At 39.3% G+C, this 26,806-nt stretch overlaps 1 protein-coding gene across 13 annotated transcripts in view; it reads left to right on the top strand.

Moving 5' to 3' along the window:
• cadps2 (Ca++-dependent secretion activator 2) overlaps positions 1-26,806 on the top strand; it is a 718,900-nt gene that overhangs the window by 567,069 nt on the left and 125,025 nt on the right. For all 13 annotated transcript variants that reach the window (XM_087997417.1, XM_087997409.1, XM_087997412.1 and 10 more), the window contains 2 exons: positions 9,338-9,494; positions 25,719-25,860. In XM_087997417.1, coding sequence (XP_087853543.1) covers positions 9,338-9,494; positions 25,719-25,860 — 299 coding nt within the window. The remainder of the gene's footprint in view (positions 1-9,337; positions 9,495-25,718; positions 25,861-26,806) is intronic.

The raw sequence follows: 26,806 nt of genomic DNA, 5'->3' as shown, positions 1-26,806 counted from the left end.
GGACTTTTCATTTCACTTGCTTTGTTAGTTCATCAAAATAGTTGGGGGGGCTTGTTCAAGCATAGTCTTTCTCTTCTGAATCAATGTTGGTTTGTGTCTAATAGCTTATTATTCTAAAGAGACACTTCAAACTTCCTCCTGATCACTAATCACATTTTATGAAATAGTTGTGCTTCTGATACGTTTATGTCCATTATATTCCCTTCTTTGATTATGGACAACAAGTAGGAGAGAATTATTGGATACCACCCAGGGATGCCCCAAATTCCAATCCATCACAAACAGGCCACTGTGCTGTCCATATTCAAAGACAGTACTCTGAACTAAATACTGACTTACGTATTTTAGCTGTTTAGGTTTACTCAGGAATTCCATCTTATTTATATAAATGTGTTAATTTTTTGGCACTTATTTCTGTTGGGACAGGGATCTGCTCCTTGTGTCTGTTTTTCTGAATTTCTAAACAAAAATTAATTAAGAATATTAATTATTTTGTGATCTTCCTTAGTTTCCACTGGATTTTGTGTATATTTCCTCTGCTTGCCTTTTAACTGAATGGGACTAAAGTAGTTTTTTTTATATCTTCTGCTTAAATTTAGTCACTATGCATGTTTCCCAGGCCTCTCAGCTTGTGTGATCTCTTTTTTTAACATTGTATTTGTGTCAGATAATCCCTCCTCCTTTCAACCTATTTGATTCACATGTGATCATTTTTCTCTTTTTATCACTCTTGTTAAATCCATTTAAGATCAAGTTTGAGCTTGTTGATTTTGTGAATGCATTTATCCTGCATACCGGTACATAAAGGGTTGGAAATCTGGATGTCTTGATGTGTTAGAGATTAATTATTTTGTTCATTTTTGGAGCATGCTGTGGTCGGATTCTATTATAAATGAATTAATTCTGACTGATATCCCACGTAGGTGCTTTTAAAGAAAACTTGCTCAGTTATCAGTATTCAAATCCTAAATCAGATTCCAGTCATACAATGACAGTAACTTGTTAATAGATGTTTCTTTACTGTACAAATATTGTCCGAGATCACTTCACAGACCAAACAAAATTTGGATTTCAGCCAAAACAGATAGCAGAAGGGGTGACAAAAAAAAAAGCTTTTAAGAAAGTAGTTTTTAAGCAGTAATTTAAATTGGGAAAAGTCCAGTTGAGTTTCTGAGCATGATGTCCATTTGCCTGAAGGTGGTAACAATGGTAGAAATCTCACTGGATAGATTCAAACATAGAGATGGGGGCAAGATGGGCATATATTTGGGAGATAATCACATGTTCAAGGATTTTGGAAATGGAACAATTATTGCAAAACTGAGGGGCTATAATTACATGATTTCTGAAAGAGATGGAAGAAATATTGCAATGGCTGAGGAGCTACGATTGTGTGATTTATGAAAAAGCATGTGATGATGGCTTTGAAAAGATAGTGCTTGAGGAAAGGCAGTGATTTAAATGCCATGCAGGTGGGAAGGAGAGTCATACAAAGACTTGCACACACAGTCTATGTTCTATCAGTGCAACAAAAGAAAGATTTAGTTTGTCAAATGGTCTACTTTGCTATTTGTGTAATTTTCAGAAATAATTAAATATTCCATATAAAACAATTCTCCTGGTGTCCTGGAAACATTGTACTCTTAAAATAAAACAGGTTTATTTCGTTGCTGGTTGCTATGTGATATAACAACCACTACAAAACAATGACGGCAGTTTTGTCAATATAAAGTTATTTGTGGTTCTTCAAGAGAAATGTAATCAGGCACACTTTCTATAGAAAATTGTTGTTGGGGGTTATCAGTAGAAATTTGGAATTGAATTCAAATTAATTAATGAATCATGAATCAATTTTTCCCTAAAATTTAAACAGCAAACATATATTCTGCAAAGGCACAAAAAAGGCAATATGAGTCATTCATGGGTAACAAAGGAGTTTAGAGATAGTATTAGATCAAAGCTGGAGGCTTATAAAGTTACTAAAAAAAGTAATATACCTGAGGATTGGGAGCATTATAGAATTTAGCAAAGGAGAATCAAGAAACTGAATAAAAGGGAGAGATGAGAATATGAATGTAAACTGGCTAAGAACATAAAATAGATTATAAAAATTTGTATGTTTGTACAAAAAGGAAAGAAATTGGCTAAAGACAAAATGGGTCCATTACATGCAGAAACAGGAACATGTATTATGGGAAATAGAGAAATGATAGGGATGTTAAGCAATGAATTTGTGTCTGGCTTTGTGAGGACAGGAAGTTATAAGAAATCTCTCTGAAAAATACAGAATTAAGGGATCAGATAATGAGAATGAGAAACTGAAAGAAATTAGCAGAATGAAAAGGTAGTACTTGATAAATTAGTGGAAGTTGATAAATTCCTGGGAACCAGTAATCTTTACCCTGGAATATTGGCTATAGAGATAATGAAGTTAATCATGTTTCCAAATTCTATAGATTCTAGTCTGTTATCTAGTCTGATGGGTGGCACCGTGGTTAGCACTGCTACCTCACAATGCCAGGGACCTGGGGTTCGATTCCCATCTCAGGCGACTATGTAGAGTTTGCACGTACTCCCTGTGTCTGCGTGGGTTTCCTCCCACAATCCAAAGATTTACAGGTCAGGTGAATTAGCCATGCTAAATTGCCCATTGTATTCGGTGCTTTAGTCAGGGGTAAATATAGGATAGGGGAATGGGTCTGAGTGGGTTACTCTTCAGAGGGTTGGTGTGGACTTGTTGGGTCGAAGGGCCTGTTTCCATACTGTAGGGAATTTAATCTAATCCAAAATAAACCTGCAGGTTACAAAATTGCAAATATATTCTCACCATTTGAAAAAGGAGGAGAGCAAATGGGAAAATGCAGACCTTTTAGTCTAACATCATTAATTGGGAAGATATTAGCATCCGTAATAAAAGGTGTGATTAGAGTTCAAGCAGAAAATAATGATGTCATTGGGCAGGGCCAATGTGGCTTTATGAAAGAGAGATCACGTTTGACAAACATCTTGGAATGTTTTTGAAAATGTTACCAGCAGAGTTAATAAGGTGGATTCAGTGGGTGTGGTGTATTTGGATTTTGAGAAGGCTTTTAATAAAGTCCCAGACAGGAGTTTAGAAAGCAAGAGTAGAACATATGGGCTGTGGGTAATATATCTGTTTTCTGCCCTGATTCCCTGACGCCTGATACTTTAATGAGCATTGAACGAGCTGGTACAGGCACAATTGGCCAAAGGGCTTATATTCTCCAGAGTTTAGAAAAACAAAAGGTAATCTCATTAAAACATACTAAACTCTGAAAGGACATCACAGTGTAGATGCAGGAAGAACTTTCTTCATTGTTGGGCATCTAGAACCAGGGGATACAGTCACAAATTACAGGGATTGAGATAAGATTTATTCCGCGGATGGTGAATCTTCAGAATTCTCTATCCTGGAGGGCAGTGGAAGTTCAGACATTGAATGTATTCAAGACTGAGATTCGTCAATATTAATGACATCAAAGGATATGGACAGGGCAAGAAAATAACATTGAGCTGGATGATCAGTTATGATCTAGGATTGGGGAGCAAGCTTGAGGGGCTGAATAGTATGCTCTTGCTCCTATGTTTCTACATTTTGACAATCATTCAAAAACATTGACCATTTTACCCTAACATCAAACATGTTGGAAGTTGTGAGCAGTCTTTATTCTACCTCACCTTGTGTCTACATATCAGTATAAATGAAAGTAATTAATAATGAACATCTAAAATATTCTATTCAGTTAATGTGCTTTATGAAGGAATTATAAATTTGACATTTGCTACCATACATTTAAAAGGAGACGATGTTGATACTCCTGAAATAATTAGCCTAGTTTGTTGCTAATCTGATTCATATTTATGTTACATTTTTCTTTGAATTTAAATGGCAAAAATGATTGACTGCAATTTGAAGACAAAAAAAAAGTAAATGTGAATTAGATTAGAAATGAGCAAGGTTAATTATTTTTGGAACATACAAAATCTGCACACAGCAGAACATTATTATAATAAGTTGTTCTCTCTTTAACAATACTAATATCAGGACATGTTACAGTGTGAAACAGACTATATTTTGAATTTGTTGTTTGCTATTCATTTTAGAGAGATGTTGACTTATGAAACATCAGGTAATCTGAATTCAGGTCGGAGTATCGCCTGTTATCTCTTATCAATACCAGTTCTGTATAAAGAACCTTGACTTTTAAACCAAGATTAATGAAATTGCCTATATTTCAGTTTTCTATTATGCAATAATTACTATTAGAAAATGTTAAATTGTGACAATGTCAAGAAGGATTTTTTTTATTTAATTGAAACTGTAAAAGTAATCAGCAAATATCAGTAGTATTAATGGAAAATATTAATTACATTTCTTTGTTGTTAACACCTCCTTTCCATATACTGACAGCAGAATATAACTGATTTAACAGTGCATTTTACAGGAAATAGGTACGGGGTTAATTGAATTATGGCTGTACTGTGAAGTGCTACTCCGCACAAAATTTGTATTTGTGAAGCCTCATCTCAAAGTTTTGAACAGATGGATTAATGTCTGGACTTTGGGTGGCGAGTGAGGAAGAGGCAAATGCAACATTGGTCAATAAAGGGTCACCTGTAATTCCAGCAAAATGATGTTATATTCAAATTAAGTCATTAACTTGTATTTAAATGTTTGGATTCTTTTCTTTCCTATTCAATGAACACTTTCATACATGCGGATTCCTAAAGGGAAGAGAGGTATGTGACCGAGGGTTGGGGTGGGGGGGCATTCTATCATTGGGCATTTCTTAACATTTGCTACCATTGAAGAGGCATGCATTGTTTCTAATCATTTAAAAGATCGATATCAGAGCAAGGAAATAATCTTCATATCTCCTTTTTCCCTTGAGTTTACAATATGGAAGTGGAAAGTCCCAGGGCTAAAATCTTGAATGTGTTTTAATCACAGTAAAGTATATTTCATTGAAAATATTTAACAGAGCCATTAATTTTTCTTTCATTTTTGGATTGAAATTGGCATATACTTCACATGTGAAAAATAGCTAAAGGTTAATTTGAGTTTTTGTTGTTTTGTTTGTAAATGAAATCTGATTCCAAAATGTGTAGTGGGTTGCTACATGGGCAAGATCCTTTTTTCTGAATAACAATGTTTATTAATGAGTAAGGGTCCCATTTTCAGATTTTATTTACAAGCATGAATCTGCATTCTATCCCCCACATTATCATTCCTGCTTCTTTCTCCCCTTACCCATTTTATTCACAGGCTATCAGCATTTCATTATTAAAACTAGGATTCACAGACAACATTAAATGGTAGAGAAAGAGGAAATGATTGATTGTCAGTTCACTGGCCACTTGCCTTATTCATGTGCACTACCCTTTATGTATATGAAGCTCATTGCTTGCCTCTGATATTTCAGCATGTGAAAAAAGATCAATACTAAAACTTTTAGAGCCTTCCCTTAATTTTGTAAGAGAGCTATTTGCACAAAAATCTACTATGGTAGAAAATTTTGCGTTTCTTCTAATTTGCCTTAACTTTCCTGATCAGAACCTGAGCTTCACCATTGCTTCATTTTTTGCCTATTTGTGGTTCCATTTGTATCTTGAACTCAACTGACCAAAATAGAATCTTAATTTGTCTTTAAGTGCTATGTTTAAAGAGCCTTTAATGTGAATAAACAGAGATCCTTTAAACAACTCTGAAATCAGATAAATCTTTAAACATGATTAATTATACCAATTGTAACAAAATGCACAGGTTAAGAAGAGTAAAATTTACATTCTTCTCCAGTAATCTGTTGTGGACCAGGCCAGACCCCATAAAGCATTTCAAGAAGATAGCCATGACCCTAACTTTGCTAGTTGTTTTAAGCAGATGTACAGTGGATATTCCAGGAAAGAATCAGCTGATCAAACCACTTAGCTTTTAAACAAAACAGAATTTATTTACAAGATTACTGAATGGAACACACAGAACAGAATATCAAATAACTTATCCGATCCAAAAACCCAACAGACTATCCCAATTTAATGATACTGTTCCAAAATACTTGCAATAATCCCCATAAACACCCGTTGACACAAAAGGTAAAATGAAACACAAGTTCTTGCAGAAATGAAGTCCGAGACAGAGAGAGAGAGCATCCAGCAGCCTTTTACACACAAACAAACACACACACACACACACACACACACACCCCCCAGACCACAGAACAGCTGAATGGAGAGCACTGGCCCCTCCCTCATTATGCAAGTGTCCTTTTTTAAACTTGAAAGCCCTCTGCCTGAGGCAATATCTGTTATCTGTAAACAAATTGGCTCTAACATCCATCCAACCTCAGACTTTTTGGAACATCTATCATTTATAACCTCTCTGAAAGAAAACCCAAGAACAACCTACCCTTGTTAAAGGAACAGCTGTATCATATCTCCCCCCTTAAAAAAGAGAACCATCAATATCCAAAGATGGCTTCATTTTTAAAACCCCTTAAAAAATTAGTTAGTACTCCAAAACACACATATACATTATATTCACTATTAATATGCAAACATGCACAGCTACATTCTGCTTCAGTCTGTACTCCTGCCACCCGAACGCCTCCATTTCTCATTTGAGTCTCGACAATGCGTCACCAATCACATTTCTCGTCCAGACGCATGCACAATTTTTAAAGTGAATGGCTGTAACAACAAGCTCCATCTAACAGTCTGGTATTTTTGTCCTTAAATTTTTCCACAAACTTCAATGGGTTATGATCAGTGTATATGAATGTCTCAGATACATTATTGGTAACATAAACATTGAAATGTTGTAACGCCAACACCAAGCTCAAAGTCTCCTTCTCAACCATTGAAAATTTCTGCTGATGGATATTCAACTTCCTAGAGAAATGCCCTTTAGGTATTTCTATCTTCTCATCATCTTGCAAGGGAACTGATCCCAACACCCACATCACTTGCATCGATAGCCACCTTGAATGGCTTTACATAATTAGGTGTGGCTAATACTGGAGCAGTGGTTAACACAGCTTTCAGGCTGTTAAATGCTTTCTGACAGTCCGCCATCCACTGAAACGTCTTGCCTTTCTTCAGCAATTCAGTGAGTGGAGCAGCCACACTGCTAAACTTTGGTACAAATCTTTGATAAAATTCACTCAATCCCAGGAACAATTTTGTTGATGATATGGGAAACTCCCAAATGAACTTTTTGCATCCTGTCGGGCCATTTGTATGTGTCCATTAACATGCCCCAGCAAGGTGACTTAGGCTTTGGCAAATTCACTTTTAGCCAGGTTTATCACCAAGCCTGCCTTCCAAAGTTGATCGAACAAGTCTGATAAATATTGTAAATGTTCCTTCCATGTGTGATAAAAATCACCTGATCATCTATGTAAATGACACAGTTAGGTAATTCAGCAATGACCTTATTGGTTAGTCTCTGAAATATGGCTGGCGTATATTTTATGCCAAATGGCATGACTTTAAACTGATACAGTCCATTTGGCATTACAAAAGCCGAAATTGCCATTGCTCTTTCTGACATAGGCACATGCCACTATCTTCTGAGCAAGTCCAACTTAGAAATATAAATTGCTTGTCGGACCTGCTCAATTCAGTCTTCCAGATATGCATCAGTCTTTGTAACCCTTTGGTAGTCCACACATAACCACTGAGTACCATCTGGTTTTGGCACCATGACTATGGATGAGCACCAGTCACTATAACTCATCTTGGAGCAAGCTTTCAATCTCCTTTTGAACTTGTCTGAAAATGTGTTGCTGGAAAAGCGCAGCAGGTCAGGCAGCATCCAAGGAGCAGGAGAATCGACGTTTCGGGCATGAGCCCTTCTTCAGGAAGGGCTCATGCCCGAAACATCGATTCTCCTGCTCCTTGGATGCTGCCTGACCTACTGCGCTTTTCCAGCAACATGTTTTCGGCTCTGATCTCCAGCATCTGCAGTCCTCACTTTCTCCTTTTGAACTTGTGCCAACTTTAGTGGGTTAAGGATGTTGCTTAATCAGAAGCATCTCTTACATCTACAACGTGCACAATTAAGTTAATACTTCCCAGCCTATTTCACATATCCCTCATGTGATGGTAATAACTCTTTCAGGTCATTTCAGCCACACACACACACACACCTGGATTCAGACCAGAGAATAGCCAAGAGAACTGGCAACTCCCCTTTCATTATACAAGTTTTTTTAAAAATTGATAGCCTTCTGTCTGAGACAGTATCAGTTAGCTGTAAACAAATTGGCCCTAAAAACCATCCAACCTCAGACTTTTCAGAACCTGTGTCATTTACAACTTCTCTGAAAAAAAGCCCAAGGACAACCTAACCTTGTTAAAGGAACAGTTTTGTCATAAATGCCTTTGAAAGGCCAGTGGCCTTCTCAATTATGCTTTAAAAGTACATCAGCAACGTGGAGGTAAGATTTTAAGGCTTTGACTACCTGTGTAAAACCATCAGTCTCCATTCCCACCTTCTATCGGAGACATTTGACTACATTAAAATGGACACCTGACTTGTTGTCATTCTCCTGAGTCAATAACAAAATACTTCAGTATTACCTGCTCCCTATCCATTTCATGGATTGGAAAGTCAGTACAGCACATGGCAAAAGTTGGTGTCTTGATAACTAGCATAGACCTACTTTTTTGATAGTTTGACAATAGGAATGAGAGAAAGAACTGGAAGGAATGGAACTGGCAAGCAAAATAATACTTGTGTTTTACACAGTGTTCAAATCATCTGCCTAATAAGGTGCTAAACTGAAGAAAACAGAATGAGAGTTTTTGCCTTTCCACCTCTTTTTCTCGCCGAAGCATTGTAACAGCCAGCCTTCAACACTTGGGAAGCTGCTCAACTTGGTTGCTTATACAGTAAAAACAAACTAAATTTTAATTCACATTTTGTACACAATACTATCCCACTAGATAACTCACAATTATGCATGACGTATTGATAAAATGATTCTGGTTTATTCAATAATGTCCAATCAGGAAAGTGCACCAAAAGCAATGAGAGTGGGATATCCATATTTTGTGTTTCCAACCAAAGCTATTACTGGACTCATACAACTGAAAATCATAAATCTGTATTTAGTTTTAAATTAGGAATAATGTGTTCATATGGATATACTTCTGTTCTTTTTGAGTAGAGGAATATTTTACATCCTCCCCACCACTTTTCTTTTTGTGCAGGTACTTGCAGAAATTTCATAGGAAATGTTAACTGTATCTAACAATTGTCTGGCCTAGCTCTCATTGTATAGCCTTAAGTTGACATTTGCTAATTGTTCCATAGGCCTTTGCCTGGTGGCCTGACCTAATGGCGGAGCATGCAGAGATATTTTGGTCGCTCTTTGCTGTTGACATGGATGCAACTCTTGAAGCTCAGCCCCCAGATTGTTGGGACACCTTTCCACTTTTTCAACTTCTCAATAATTATTTAAGGAGTGAACGTAAGTATCTGTTGGTTTCAGTAGTACAGCTTTGCTCTATTCAGATTTGTTGCAGCATCTTTTCTCGTAACCGTGCCACATTTTACATAGAAACATAGATAATGGAAGCAGGACTAGGCTTGTGAGCCCTTAAAACCTGCTCCACCATTCAGTATGACCATGGCTGATCATCCAGTGCAGTTCCCTGTTCCCATTTCTTTTCCCCATACCCTTTGATTCCTTAAGCCCTAAGAACTATATCTACCTTCTTCTTGAAAGCGTTCAGTTCTTTTGCTCCAAAAGCTTTGTTTGGCAGAGAATTCCTCAGGCTCACCACTGTCTGGGTGAAGAAATTTCTCTTCATCTCAGTCCAAAGTGGTCTACTCTGTATCCTGAGATTGTGTCTCTTCGTTCCGGGCTCCTTAACTAGGAAAAACAGACTCCCTGCATCTAATCTGTCCTGCCCTGTTCCAACTTTATACATTTCAATCAGATCCCCACTCATCCTTCTAAACTCAAGTGAATGGAGGGCCAGTTGAAACATCTCTCCTCATAGGACAGTCCTGCCATCTCCTAGCTCTCAGCCTATGTATTGTTATCAGCCTAGGGCTCTCTCAATGGCAGTTATATCCTTTTTTAAAGAGCAAGACCAAAACTGTGCACAGTATTCCAAATGTGGTCACACCAGGATTCCATATAACTGCAGTAAGATAACCCTACTTCTGGACGCAAGCCCTTTTGCAATTAAGGCCAGGATACTATTTGCCTTCCTACTTGCTTGCCGGTCCTGTCTGTCTGTTTACTTTCATTGCCTGGTGTACAAGAATGCACAGATTCCTTTGTACATCCACAGCCTTACATTCACCTTATTTGGACCGTTAACACATCCAGTCACCTCCTCCCTATTCATTGTCCAAGGCACATGATACCCCTTCCACATAAAGCAGTTTTTTATTCTCAATCCAGTTTGCTGTGTTCGCTGTTCACAATGCATTCTCCTTTACTTGAGTGAGATCCAACACAGACTTGGTGACCATGTCATGCTCCATTCTTAAGAATGACCCAAGCTCCTAGTTCCTTGCCATTTCAAAAAACTCCACTTTGCCCCAATGTAGAAGAGTCTGACGAGAAGCATCATCTCTGTTTCTGTCTCCTCAGATGCTGCTACACCTGCCAAGTTTCTCCAGTACTTTGTTCTTTGATTGGATTCCCTGCTTTCTGCAGCATTTTTCTTTCATTGAAAAATTACTGTTTGTGTTTTACTTTGAACAGTAGTGCTTTGCACAAAGATGGAGATTTTGCAAACAGGCACTGAAAGAACACTTTGTTTGCCTCTTTGGAAGACACAGCAGGCTCATGAGATTTTTCTGCCCATTAAATTTAAGAGGCAGCAGACTTGTGAACATCACTGATTTCCTAAGTTTAAATTCTGTATGTGTACTCCAACATTCCCTCTAATTTCTGTTTGGGAATACATGGGTAATTTCTTTTTGCACAAGCACACATGCAGTAATTTAAAGAGTCTGACCCATACTAGACCTAAATGAGAACGTTTAGCCGGGAGCATTGATACTCTTCCCATGGTTGTAGACTTTTGCCATTGGTACAACTCCACAAAAGCTACTATATCTTCTGTTTGAAAATGACTTCACACTTTGAATACTAGGGAATGCACTTCACTGCTTAAAGGGGGAATCTAGTTCACGATCAGATTCTAACCCACTCAATGAAGTAACCCCTGTGCTAGAAGCTAAGTAGGCCTTGCTTCTCCTGTTACATTTTAGACCAATGCCTCAATAATTTAAGAAGTGGAGTATTGTAACAAAAGTGCTTTGAAGTACCAGCATCTGTGACCCTGGTGTGGAACATGGAAATGAATGCCTTTGTGATGGACAGTTGTGGATTTTGAAACAGGTTGCAAGAAGTCAGCTTCAACTTGAGACAATGATCAGAAAAGAGGAAGAAATAATCGACAAAGGGACAGGTTCTGTGGATAAGATTGTGCCTTCCCAATATTTAATTGTTTGAACATGTGATTAAAATTTTGAAAATAATAGAGATGATCTGGATAACCTGCACATATTAATTGTAAATTAGAGTGGCATAGTGGCTCAGTGGTTAGCACTGCTGCCTCAAAGCGCCAGGACCTGAGTTCGGTTCCAGCCTCTGATGACTATCTGTGTGGAGTTTGAACATTCTCCCTGAAGTGAAGTCCGTTCCCAATATTCAAAGTGTAAAGTCACTTCAAAACAGAAGATATAGTAGGTTTTGTTCTCCCCGTGTTGGCATCGGTTTTCTCAAGGTGCTCTGGTTTCCTCGAATAATCCGAAGATGTGCAGGTTAGGTGAATTGACCATGCTAAACTGCCCATAGTGTTCAGAGATGTATAGGTTAGTTGCATTTATTAGGGGTAAATGTAGACTAATAGAGGAGTGGGTCTGGGTGGATTCCTCTCCAGAATATCAGTATGGACTTGTTGGGCCAAATGGCCTGTTTCCACACTGTAGGGAATCTGTGATTCTAAATTAGCTCTGCTCACAATTGAACACTTGGTACAGCAGTGTTATTACCATGAAACCTCTTCATACATTTTCATCCTTGTCTGAAAATACCAGAATCAGTAACTGGTCATTTCTAAATTACGTATGATCACCTTCAAGATACATCAAATATTTTTGAGCAGTTTCCACCACAAGAATTCTCAAAGTTTCTTGCCATATGTGGGCAGCACGGTGGCACAGTGGATAGCACTGCTGCCTCACAGTACCAGAGACCTGGGTTCAATTCCCGCCTCAGGCGACTCTCTGTGTGGAGTTTGTACATTCTACCTGTGTCTGCGTGGGTTTCCTCTGGGTGCTCCGGTTTCCTCCCGCAGTCCAAAAATGTGCAGGTTAGGTGAATTGGCCTGCTCAATTGCCTGTAGTGTTAGGTGAAGGGGTAAATGGTCGGGTGGATTGCGCTTCAGCGGGTCGGTGTGGACTTGTTGGACCGAAGGGTCTGTTTCCACACTGTAAGTAATCTAGTAATATCTTGCCACACTGACCTCATTAACTACCTACTGTGCACCTAGGTCAGGTCAGATTCTGGCCCCATCATACCATACGCGTTCCCAAAATAAATCGCCTCTTGGCGGGTATCTACTGAAAGATCAGCATTACTTGTGCCCGTGACATATTTAAAAGGTCACACAGCTATCCACTGCACCAGAAGTAACAGTTATCCTGCCCACTTTTACCTCCCTTGTTACCCATCTCCCTCTCATTCCAAAAGGATGTGGGTTACCTGTTATTTGGCACTCCATCCCTTATGTGGACTGAAGCCTCATTTTGACTGCCCCAAGTTGCTGATTGCCTGATTGATTCCAATCCCCTGGACTGATGCCGGAGGCTACTTTTGACTTGCTGTATTGGATCTTCCAAAAGACGGCCATCCTCCTTGATTGAGGGAGATTGTCGACCATGAGTTTTCCTGCACAAAACGGCAAGACAGAATTACTGAGAGTCTGGTAGCTCTGATTGAGGGGGAAAATCTCACAAAGGCAAGACAAAGATGCTGTGAAAATCCAGGTAGGCTTGAAATAAATGAACACAACGACATTTTAATGAAGCATTTTAAAATCAACATGCTTCTTTACTGAAGTATAGCTCTTTAAAAAGAATTGAATGGTCAAACAACAGAATGTGGTCTCAGGACAATAAAAAGGCTAGTGTTAATAATTAACAGGGACAGTGAAGTGGAATCAAATTATCCATATTACCGCCCAGAGTGACTAAGAAAGTCATCTCTCATTATCAGAATCTCATTCTAAAATAAAAAGGTGAGGGTCTCAGTGGATTAGTTTTTTTTTAACTGTATTGAGCCAATTAAAAAGACTAAATTTTTTGCAGTTACTTCGGCTCAGCTTTCTGGATTAGAAAACTGTATATGATTAGATTCTTAAACCCTTCACGCAGAGCAATCCTGCACACTTAACACCAGGCCTTCAATTGGAGCATTGCCAGTACTGTATATCTTGTGGGTTCTAGAAATGAACTTGTAGGACTGATGCATAAATTGGGACAGAGAAACACAGTATGAGTTTGACAAGGCATGTGTAGACAGTGGGAAAGAAATAATCCACTAATGATTTCAAAGTAAGTCTGAGCAGACATTCATTAAGATAAATTACTGAATCTATTTGTCATAGCAGGTTATAGAGTACTAATATGATGCTGTCCTTGGCTATTCACATTGTGTTAATCAGTATCTGTGATAGCCATATATACTGTTACCGTTTACAATTAATTTGTGATCTTCACCTTCATTTCATTGCTCTGAAGGCTTCCACTATGTGAATACTGTTAACCATATGTCTGAAAGTGCATTTTTTTCAGTGCTTTGCCTGTATTACATGGAGTCCCGACACAGTAGAAGTAAATATCTCATAGTCAGCCTAATTTTCACTGTTTGTCAAAACAATTAGAACAGGCAGTAAAATTGTTTAGTGCATAGATTTTATGATGACAATTATTAATCTGCCACGTCTTAGAATTATGGATTGGGAAATGATGATTTTCTCAATAAGGAAATCAGTCCAATTCCACAATTACGTATTCTCTATGACAGTTACTGATTATGTTGCAGAGATCGTTTATGATAGGAGCAAATGCATCTGGTAAATCTTCCATGTATTTACATAAAAGCTAGTATGACTTATTTTGGATTCTGCACAATAAGTGCTTTTGAGAGAAAGCAAATTAGCCTGTAATAGAAAGTGTAAAATTATTATTTGAATAAGCTTTACAGCAGTTACACAATTAAGGAAATCAGCAGAATGACCAAGAAGACAAATAGAAAAAGTGGATGATCACATCAGAACAAAGCTAACAGTCCAGCAACACATCAGGAGGAAAAATAAAGATACCGCAATATAGAGGGGGAAAAAAAGCACATGAGACGGAAAACGAGCAGCAATCATGTCATTGAAGGCATCAATGGAAAAAGTAGAGACACAGATGTAACATGTGAATCAATAGAAGGAGTAGAGAGCATGGGGATGTCAGTGGAAAGATTCCAAAAGAGAGCACAAAACCTTCTGTAGAAAGCGTAGAGGCTCTGATAGGGAGAGTAGGGAGACTATTGGAAGGAATAAGAACATCATTAGATTAGACATGCCTTCCTAAGATCCTATAAATCTGGTAACCAGAAATTTGGTTCAAAAGCAGCATGCTCTCCCAAGTCAATATGCCCAGCATTGAGATGTTAATCACTCAAAATCAGCTCGACTGGACAGGGTTTCCATATGTCTGACATCAGATCACCACAGTAATTGTTCCACTTGGAATCCAGTCACAACAGGAACTCTTAATGGAAGGCCAGTGGAAATGCATTAGGGATGTCCTCATATCAACCCTGAGAAGACTCATGATAGTCCTTGGCTTATGGCCATTCAAAATGGAAATGATTTATTCAAAAATGCACCAAACGCCTCAAGAGATTTTGCCTAAAACATGCAGAGTTGAAGGTGAGACATCGGAGAGTACTTGCAAGCGTCTATCTTATTTCATTGATTCTTCAAGCCTTATTTGCCCAACATGTAGCAGAAAGCAAGTCATTGTCAATCCCAAGTGACTTCCAATGAAGAAGGAAAAATTAAAACATTTACAAATGAAAGTTGTGAAAGTAAGGGAATCTGACTTTGGCAGTCAATATCTGACCTTTGCTGGTTTTGTCTGATTGTGTTCTCATTGGATCTCATTAAGCATGTCTACAGTGTACCAATGATATTAAAATTAGCTAAGAGTTACAAAAACTATTATTAGAGCAACCAAATATTTGTTAAGAGACAAAGAGAGTCAATAACTGGTACCAATAGGAAAGTCCTTTTGAGCTACGTTAGAGGTCAGAGGACTGTGAAGGACTTCGTGGGGCTACTGAATGATTTCTCAGGACGTACTAATGGTGCACTTCCATGATTGATTTTAATTGACGATTTCACATCACTACTCATTCCCACGGTACTGTATTACTGATAGCACATTGTACTGATGACTTCAAAATGTTACAGTGGACACAGATAGAACATAACAGTGCAGTACAGGTCCTTTGGCCCTTGATTCCATTTTCATCCATATGTTTATCCAATGACCATTTAAATGCCCTTAATGTTGGCAAGGAGGAGAAAGTGAGGACTGCAGATGCTGGAGACCAGAGTTGAAAAGTGTGGTGCTAGAAAAGCGCAGCAGGCCAGGCAGCATCCGAGGAGCAGGAGAATCGACGTTTCTGGCATAAGCCCCTCTTCAGGAATGTTGGCAAGTCTACTACTGTTGCAGGCAGGACGTTGCACGCCCCTGCTACTCTCTGAGTAAAAAAACCTACCTCTGACATCTGTTATATATCTATCACCTCTTAATTTAAAACTGTGTCCCCTCGTACTAGCCATCACCATGGAGGAAAAAGGCTCTCACGTCCACCCTATTTAATCCTCTGATTATCTTATATGCCTCAATTAAGTCACCTCTCAACCTTCTTCTCTCTAATAAAAATAGCCTCAAGTCCCTCAGCCTTTCCTCATAAACCTTCTCTCCATACCAGGCAATATCCTAGTAAATCGCCTCTGAACCCTTTCCAAAGCTTCCACATCCTTCCTATAATGTGGTGACCCAAACTGTACGCAATACTCCAAATGTGGCCACACCTGAGTTTTGTACAGCTGCAACATGAACTTGTGACTCTGAAAAGCTAACACACCATATGCCTTCTTAACAACCCTATCAACCAGGGATTTATGTACATGGACAGCAAGATCTCTCTGCTCAGCTACACTGACAAGAATCGTACCATTAGCTCAGTACTCGTTATTCCTGTTGCTCCTTCAAAAGTGAATCACCTCACACTTTTCCACATTAAACTCCATTTACCACCTCTCAGCCCAGCTCTGCAGCTTATCTATGTCCCTCTGTAACTTGCAACATCCTTCGGCACTATCCACAACTCCACCGACCTTAGTGTCATCTGCAAATTTACTAACCTATCCTTCTATGCCCTCATCTAGGTCATTTACAAAAATGACAAACAGCAGTGAACCCAAAATTGGTCCTTGCGGTACACCTCTAGTAACTGAACTCCAGGATGAACATTTCCCATCAACCACCGCCCTCTGTCTTCTTTCAGCTAGTCAATTTCTTATGCAAACCACGAAATCACCTTCAATCCCATTGCCTCCATATTTTGTGCAATAGCCTACCGTAGGGAACCTTATCAAATACTTAACTGAAATCCATATATACCACATCAACCACTTTACCCTCATCTACCTGTCTGGTCACCTTCTCAAAGAACCCAATAAGGTTTGTGAGGCATGACCTACCCTTCAAACAACCATGTTGACTGTCTCTGATCAAGTTATTCCTTCCTAGATGATTATAAATCCTATCTCTTATAATAATTTCCAAGATTTTACCCACAACCGAAGTAAGGCTCACTGATCTATAATTACCAGGTTGACTCTGCTCCCCTTCTTGAACAGGGGGACAACATTTGCTATCCTCCAGTCTTCTGGCACTATTCCTGTATACAATGACAACATAAAGATCAAAGCCAAAGGCTCAGCAATCTCCTCCCTGGTTTCCCAGAGAATCCTAGGTTAAATCCCATCCAGCCCAGAGGATTTATCTATTTTCACACTTTCCAGAATTGCTAATACCTCCTCCCACACCAATCCCACCTAGTCTAGTAGCCTGTATCCCAAATTCTTCTTGACAACATTGTCTTTTTTCAGTGTGAATACCTATGAAAATATTCATTTAGCGCTTCTCCTATCTCCTCGGACTCCACACACAACTTCCTTCTACAATCCTTGATTGGCCCTAATCTTACTCGAGTCATTCTTTTATTCCTGATATGACTAAAGAACCCTTTAGGGTTTTCCTTGATCCTATCTGCCTCCAGCTTCTCATGTCCCTTCCTGACTCTTAGTTTTCTCTTTAGGTCTTTCCTGGCTTGCTTGTAAATCTCAAATGTTCTAACTGAGCCTTCATGTCTCATGCTAGTATAAGCCTTCTTCTTCCTCTTGATGAGATATTAATTTTTTTAAATTTATTAAACCAGAGCTCCCTTGCTCAACTACTTCCTCCCTTCCTGACAGGTACATATTTATCAAGGCCACGCAGTAGCTGTTTCTTGATTAAGCTCCAAATCCCCTGCAATTTCTTATCCCATCCTATTCATCCTAAATCTTGCCTTATTGCATCATAATTACACTTCCCACATCTGTAACTCTTGCCCTGTGGTATATACCTATCGCTTTCCATCGCTAAAGTAAACATAACTGAATTGTGGTCACTATCACCAAACTGCTTACACACCTCCAAATCTAACACCTGGCTGGGTTCATTACCCAGTACCAAATCCAATGTGACTTCACCCCTTGTAAGCCTGTTTACATACTGTCAGGAAATCCTTCTGCACACATTGGACAAAAACTGACCCATCTAACATACTTGAACTATAGCATTTCCAGTCAATATTTGAAAAGTTAAAGGCCCCATAACAGCTACCCTGTTACTCACAGTCCTATCCAGAATCATCTTTGTTTTGCTTTCCTCTACATCTCTGGAACTTTTTGGAGGTCTATAGAAAAGTCCCAACCTCTCCTTTGCTGTTTCTAACCTCAGTCCATATTATCTCAGTGGATGAGTACTCATCAAAGGTCCTTTCTGCCACCGTAATACTATCCTTGACTAACAATGCCACACACCTCCCCCTCTTTTACCATTTTCTCTGTTCTTCCTGAAACATCGAAATCCTGGAACCTGCAACAACCATTCCTGTCCCTGCTCTATCCACGTCTCTGTATTGGCCACAACATCGAAGTATCAGGTACCATCCCATGCTGCGAGTTCACCCACTTTATTCTGGATGCTCCTGAAGTTGAAGTAGACACACTTCAAACTATCTTACTGCTTGCTGGTGCACTCTTGTGACTTTGAAGCCATATTTCTGGCCTCACTACTCTTAACCTCCTGGACCCTGGAATTACAATTTAGGTTCCCATTTCCCTGCTAAATTAGTTTCAACCCTCCTGAAGAGGGTTTTCCCATGCATGTTTCCTAGGACAAGCCAAACAGAGACACGCATGAGAATTCCTAGAAGCATGGCACTCCAACCAGAAGTCTATCAACAAACACATTGATGTGGATCCCATTTCCTCCCCCCTGAGAAAAAGCACAGGAAATTACATCACCATAGGAAATTATATCATCACAGAAAATGACATCACCAACCCAAGGAAACCTAGACATATAAATAAAAAGCAGGCCATATGACCAGTGCTTCACCAGAGGCTCACTGATGATGTTACCTAGTATGGTGATGAAACGTCTGAAAACAAACCTTCCAGCTCAGCGAGCAAACTTACATCCATATTTAACATATGCATAAAAATAAAAGTGAACAGGTATTTGTTTACCTGTATTTATTAGCAAATATTTCAGATGTTGCCTACCCTTGTTCAAATGATCATCGTCATAAATTACATGACTTGAATTGATTAAGACTCCACAATGTTATTTAATTGAATAAACTGTGGGAACTTTATGGGTTTGTTTCAGGTAGATTTATATTTTTTAAAAAAGACAAAGATTCTGCAGAACATAATGCATCCTATTTAATGACTTCATATTCCTGGCAGGATGCCTTGCCTGCTGGGTTTGCATATCGAGAATTCAAAGGTATGCTCCCGAAGGCTTGCCATCTATTAATTCATAATGGATGGAAAATCATAGATAGCAGGTCTGCCATTTCAGCCGATCTCTATTTCAACAAAGATTAAATCATTGTAACTGATGGAAAATGTTGGCAACAAATACAAGATTGGATGCTTCTCTTTGGTATTCACATATTTGGAATCTGAAGAATGCTGATTGCTGTCAGAGATTAAATCACTGACATTCAGTCCATCCCTGCAACATGCTAAACCTTTCGTGGTTAGGTGTGAATTGAAAGTGATTCTTGGCCACTGCTTTTATAGACTGTATTACAATGACAAGGGTCTGGAAATGTAATGAGTATAGTTATGAATTTGTAAATCACCCATCCATTCCCGACTGCACAATTCAGGCTGATGGTTTCTCTATCCATCGTATGGACTGTACAGCGTGCTCAAGTAAGACAGAGAGTGGAGGGGCTTGCTTTTTAATCAACAACTTGTGGTGCATGGACATTGCAATCCTGGGCAGCCATTGCTCCCCAAACCTTGAACTCCTCTCTATTAATTGCCGCCCCTTCTATCTACCATGGGAATTTGCCGTGCTATACTAACTGCTGTGTACAAACTACCACAAGCAAAGGTCGAGCAAGCTCTGGATGTGCTGTACTCCATTACGAACACCCTGGAGACGGAGCACCCCGAGGCCTTGTTTATTGTGACTGTCAACTTCAATCAAGTCAATCTAAGGAAGGTGTTGCTTAAGTAGCACCAGAATATTACCTGCCCCACTAGGGGCCTGAACATTTTAGACCAGTGCTACACCACTGTTAAAGATGCCTACCGCTCCATTCCCCACCCTTATTTCGGGAACTCCGACCATAATGCGTCGTCTTCTGCCGGCTTACAGACAAAAGCTCAAGCGGGAGATCCTCCCTCATGGATACAGGTCCAGTGTTGGTCGGAGGAGGCAGAGGATCGACTCCAGTACTGTCTGGAATCAGCTGATTGAGTCATGTTCAAACACTCTGCAGGTACCTTGGACGAACACAACACCATCGTCACAGGCTTAATCAGCAAGTGTGTGGGGGACGGCATACCGCACAAGTCAATCCGGGTGTTCCCCAACAGTAAATTCTGCATGAATCAGGACATACACAACCTGCTAAAAACCAGGTGTGCGGCCTTCAGATCAGGAGACCCACTCAAATATAAGGAATCCAAATATGACCTTTGGAGAGTCATTAAGACAGCCAAGGACCAATACCGACCCAAACTAGAGACCCAGATAGTCACCCAGCGACTATGGCAAGGACTGAATGACATCACAGGTTCTAAAAAGAGATAGTGCAAGATAGCAGACAATGACACATAACTCCCAGATCGTCTCAATGCCCTCTATGCTCACTTTGATCAGAATTTCTGCAGCGACATCAAACCTATTCTGACAAGTCCTGAGGAAATTATTCCACCAGACATTGCATCAGAGGTGAGATCAGTTTTCCTTTGTGTGAGTCCAAGGAAAGCAATGGGACCTACGGAGTACCAGACAGTGCACTCAGAGCATGCGCAGATGAACTGGCAGAGATCTTCTCAGACATCTTCAACCTCTCCCTGCTGCAGGCCACTGTCCTTGCCTGTTTCAAGAGGGTCAACATCATCCCTGTGCCTAAGAAGGCTCATGCAGCATGTCTCAATGACTACCGCCCAGTGGCTCTAACTTCAGTGGTCATGAAGTGCTTTGAAAGGCTGGTCATGGCATTAATCAATTCCAGCCTCCCCACTACTCTTGACTCACTCCAATTTGCCTATCGGACCAATAGATTCATATTAGATGCCATATCACTTGCCCTCCACTTCTCCCCAGAACATCTTGACACCAAGAACAGCTACATAAGAATCCTACTCATTGACTACAGTTCAGCCTTCAACACTTCGAGACTGATTACTATACTTCGTGCACTCGGACTAAGCCCTACTCTCTGCAACTGGATCCTCGGTTTCCTGACCCACAGGCCACAAACAGTGAAGACTGGGGACAATATTTCATCTTCACTAACATTCAACTCTGGAGCCCTCCAGGGGTGCATAGTTAGCCCCCTACTGTACTCCCTATAAAACCATGACTGTGTCGCGAAATACCATCCTAATGCCATTTACAAGTTCGCTGATGACACCACCATAGTCAGTTGAATCTCAGATGGCGATGAAACAGATTACAGACGGGAGGTGGAAGACCTGGAAAAATGGTGCACTGAGAGCAACCTAACTCTCAATGCCAGTAAAACCAAGGAACTCATTATTGACTTTTGGTGGGATGTTACTCATGCCCCCCCTACACATTAACAGCACAGAGGTGGAGCAAGTGGAGAGTGTCAAGCTCCTAGGAGTGGTCATTCCCAACAAGCTTTCTTGGATTCTTCATGTGGATGCACTGGTTACAAAGGCCCAACAACGTCTCTTCTTCCTCAGGCATCTGAGGAAATTTGGCATGACGGCGAATACCCTTGCCAACTTTTATAGGTGCGCCATCGAGAGCATTCTGTCTGGATGTATCACTACCTGGTATGGCAATTGTACCATTCAAGATCGGAGACGGTTGCAGAGAGTGGTGAACTCAGCCCGGACAATCATAAAGGCCAACCTCCCATCTATAGAATTCATCTACCAGGCCCGCTGTCAAGGATACCGCCAGTGTTCTTAAGGATCCATCCCACCCTGGCAATGTTTTTCTAAAACCTCTACCAGTGGGGAGAAGGTTCAGAAGCCTGAACACATGCACCAACCAGTTTCACAACAGTTTCTACCCTCCTATTGTTAGATGGACTCACAAACTCTTAACATTCGCTTGTACCTGTGTTTTGTTTTTGCTGCTGTTTACCTACTTAACTCTGTGATCTGCCTATATTGCTCGTAAGACCGAGCTTTTCACTGTGCCTCGTTGACAATATATTCAATTCAATGCAGGAACAATGCACTGGTGTAATTTCAGATTAGCTGATTTTAGAGCTACTCCTGGCACTGGGGATGAGTGGCCGGAATGTTGATATTACAGCGAGGGAAAGTTGCATACAAAGACTAGTTATTTTTCCTACCATATGTGGATTGGTAAAAGGAACAGTATTTCCTTTCAAAAATGACTAAAGGAGGCCAAAGAAGAGAATTAATGCACAGAAAGGCCTTGTTGAACATTGAAGGATATGCACCAGGCAAAATAAGTTTACATTTGGAGTGGGTGCTGGGTCATCTGCAGTTACAAATAGACAGTGTGCATATGAAGCAAAAGAGATGACAAATGGTAAGTGAAAAATTGCAAGAGGTGGTCTAAAGCAAACTTTAAGAGATTAGCTCTGCAAAACATTTTTCAAGGAGGTCAGATGGTAAAAAGGTAGAAGATTTTGAGGAGCAGATATCAGAAAATGGGATCGAGGTGCCTAAAGACTCGACCATCAATCATGATATGGCATGGAGTGGCAAGGAGTGGATTAGCATAGAGAAGAAGCATACAGGAGGGTGTATGAAATCAGCCTGTAATGGGCAAAGCAAAGGGGCTGGGATATGGAAAGGGAAGAGGATCTGAGGTTACTTTGCAATAAATCTCTGAAGAGATTTATAAGTGAGGACAAAGCGTTTTAAATTTTGGAAATGGCTTTATAGAACCTTCATGTCTAATCAGAGATTCTGATTATGCTTTTAAAAGATTTGATGCTTCTGTATAAATTATGATGCATATACACTATACAATGCTAGCATTCTACATTTAAGTCATACAGAACTCTTATGCTGTCAAATCTTTTCATCTTGCATTCTTTACTGAAGCACAAAAGTATCAAATTTCACAGGGAACAAAATTTTATTTTTTTTTCCAATCGATCAGCACCATCTTCTGCAGTATAAATTGTTATTCTCTTTGAAATGTGGTATTCTTGCAATTGTGCCCTGGCGAGTGCAAGATTAAAATCATTGCTTGTGTATCTCGTTCAGGCTTTGTATGGCCATGCAACTAAAGAGACAAATATATGGATAGATTATGGACGCATTCAAATAATAAAAATGCAACTAGCTGCAGCAATCGCACAGTCCTGTAAGAAGGCATGTTCACTGTCAGAGTCAGTTTTTGAAATTTAGCTAATTGTTCTCTGTGGCTCTCTGTATTACACAGTGTGCAAACAGACCAGCTCATTAGACCTAGCATAACAGTAGATCTGAGCATTGCTCCAAAATGGGACACAGTTGTCAGCACAAGCATCTTTAGACAATACTGTGCACAAAATATATGGATGGTTGATTGTGAGATGCATCAGATTCTGCTGCACACTTTGCCCTAATGTGCTGCCAGGGAAACAGAAGGGGTGACTGAAAGCAAGGTGTTTAATTCAGTTGGAGCAGATTGGAATGGACTCCTCAGTTGCCTTCACACAGCGCAAGTAACATCTGTGTAGAAAATAAAGTGTGCTTACTGTACAGAAGATCTTGTTTTGCCCAGTCTTGGGGGATGTGATAACTAGTTAGAGCAACCGTGAAGGCAGTGCAGCAGTCACAGTGTCTCAGTGGGTGGCAATGGCAACAGTAATGACAATAATGCTTGCTGAAACACACAAAGCACATACAGTGTGCTTTTGCAGAAACAGCCTTGTTTTTGTAACAATGAGATGGTGTGCTTTTACAGCCAATGCGCTTAGAAATGGAAAGTAACACCTGAGGAGGTTTGGGGATTGTACATGTTATCTTTTGTGTAGCCACATATCTCTAACCTTCGCAGGCGCATCTCTAGGTCTATAGTATTTGTTTTGTTGTCTCCAAACATATGATGATCGTCATGAACAAGCATGTTAATGAATATATCAGTAAGAATAATATAATTGAAGTGCAAAAATGGTCGAAAGCAGATCATTGTATGAAAATGGAAAGTGCATTAATAAATATAAACTTTTATAAACATATAAATGTAAATATATAATTTAAACTTTTCTTAATCCATTCATAGTTAGACCATCAGGATCACTGCCAGTTTTAATCATTCCTGATAATAAATTTCTGACCTAAACTTGCCAGTGACTGTCTAACCAGAATTCCACACCTTTTTGAGGAAGAATTGCATTCTGGTTCCCCTTCTAAATGGTTTGGCTTGAATTTTAAATTTTATTTCCTGTGTTATAAATACCCCCACCAGGGCAGACAGTTTCTCTAAGTCTATCCAATCAGTCTTTTTCATCATTTTGTGTATCTTGGTTGAATTACCCCTCAAATTTTGCGATGTCCAGGAATACAAATCAACTTGATGCAAACTGTCTTCAACATTTAAGCCTTGGTCATATTCTGGTGACTCTACACTGCGTCATGACAAATATATCTTCCCTGTAGTTTGAATGCAGGAACGTCTTTCCTTGGGCAATCCAACAGTAAGTGAAAATCAACTTTGGAAGCATCATAGAAAAAAAATGTTTATAATTATTGTGGCAGTTTTGTTTTAAAATCTCCAAACATACTACAGGATGAAATAAATTGACAGAAACAATAAATTGTGTAATAATGGTTGCTGGGGTGTGAGAAGGAGGGAATACATGTTCAGAGGGAACAGACATCATTAGGCAAGTTTTTAAAAAGCCTATTGAAATATAAACTAGAATATAGAAAAATAAATAAAAAGTGCAGTTTTCTACTTTCAGCAAGGAAAACAAAACTAGCTGTTCAGGGCAGCGCACAACTAAGGAGTGAAATATTTATCATACAAGATATACAGAGAAGTTAGTTCAAGCTGACTGATTGAAAATCCTGATGTTTCTTTGTGTAAAGAGAAAATAGCCCAGGGCTAGGTTATCTGAAACAAAACCTTTGAAATTGCTGTCAATGATATTTTTTGTCCACATGTTTTAGAGGTGCTCTTTTCCTAATATTTACTTTGGTATGTAATAAATCTGTTTACTTCAATTGACTTCAACTACCTATTAATTAAATGGGGAAGGGAAATTGATTGAGTACATTTCAAGCATACATTGTTGATAATATTTATTAGAATATTAGCATTATTAGAATGTATTTGGAAATTATACAAAGAATTTACAGATTGTAAACAGAGCATCCAGCCCAATGGTTTTGTGCTAGGGTTTATGCTTTGCAGAAGCCCCCTCTGAGTCTTCTTACATTAGATCACCCTATCCATTTCCACCTGTACATAAACTATTCAGTGGAAAGGAATTGTTTCATTCCTGTTCTTAGGACATGTGGTAATAAATGTATTATTTGAGAAGGCAGTTCTGACACAAAACCTTTGAACTTGGAATGAACTGACAGTTGTATTGCTGAATTCTTGTGAAATTGCATAGATCTATCTTGGTATAATAACCACAGGTGAGTTATTCACATTTGTTGGACTTCCTCATTTCAGAAATATTTTGGTTCTAATTTGTGCTCCAGCAGCTTCTCTGATTTCTATTCCAGGTCTAATTGAAATACTGTTATGTGTTTCTATACATCCAAGTGATGCATGATGGCATGTATTTAAAATATCTATTTATAAATCTGAAGTTTAATGAATGCAATTCATTCTTCTTTCAAAGCTCAATTGTGCAATGGAAAATTTCACAAACATTTGCAAGAATTCTTTGTTCCACTGGTGGTACGTTATATTGATCTGATGGAATCGGCAATTGCTCAGTCTATTCATAAAAGCTTTGAACAAGAAACATGGCAACCAGTGAAGTAAGTAATTTTGAATTAGCTTCTTTTTTCTCACTGATACAATCTGTTGGTACAGAGCGAGCTTTGACAGAGCAGGCGCTTGTCTGTGATGTCATAAGACATCTAGATTGGTGGTTCAGTCCATTCATTGTTATTCATTGTGCATTACTTTGCTGCAAGGACCTATGAATTTCATCACTGGATTGGAAAACGGATCCCAGTTGATCAAACTTAAAAGCTATTCACAACAATAAAAGAACACATCACAAACACATAAAAAATAGGAACTACTGAGCCTCCTGAGCCTGCTGTAGCGTGAATGAGCTTTGATTTCAATTTCATTTTCCCACCCACTGCCTGTGCGCCTTGATTCCCTAGTCCAGAAATCTGTTTGTCGCAGTCTTCAATGGTCCACAATGTATTAGGGTAGAGAACTCCAAACATTCACAACTAGATGTACAAAAATTCAATCTTGGGAAGAAATCTTTCCTCCTCTCAGTCGTAAATAAACACCCCATTATTTTTACATGATACCCCTAGTACCAACAATGAAAATATCCCTTCAGATTCTACCCTGGCAAGCCCTCTCAGAATTTAATGAGTCAGTGAAGCCACTTATTGCTCTCCAAATCAGAGACGTATTCATAGGAAAATAGTTTAAAAACATAGACGCAGAAGTAGGCCAATCATTCATGGCTGATCCTGTGTCTCAACACCATACTAAGTGACACCCTTAGCCTCTAGAAATATATCTCTTTCTTTCTTACATATTTAGTGCCTTGACTTCATACTCTTTGGTGGTAGAATATTCAGTGGGTTCACCCACTGACTGAATTTCTCCTCATCTCAGTCCAAACTGACCTATCCTTTGCCCCGAGACCACGATTTTTATTCTAAATCCTCAGCCAGGTGAAAAACCAACTGCATTCAGTCTGTCCAGCACTGTCAGAATTTTACATGTTTCAAT

This window comes from Chiloscyllium plagiosum, unplaced genomic scaffold, assembly GCF_037043375.1.
Source record: "Chiloscyllium plagiosum isolate Xiang-an unplaced genomic scaffold, Cpla_swu_hap1 HiC_scaffold_19, whole genome shotgun sequence".
NCBI classification, from domain to species: Eukaryota; Metazoa; Chordata; class Chondrichthyes; order Orectolobiformes; family Hemiscylliidae; genus Chiloscyllium; species Chiloscyllium plagiosum.
This window is presented reverse-complemented; position numbering and strand designations above follow the sequence as displayed.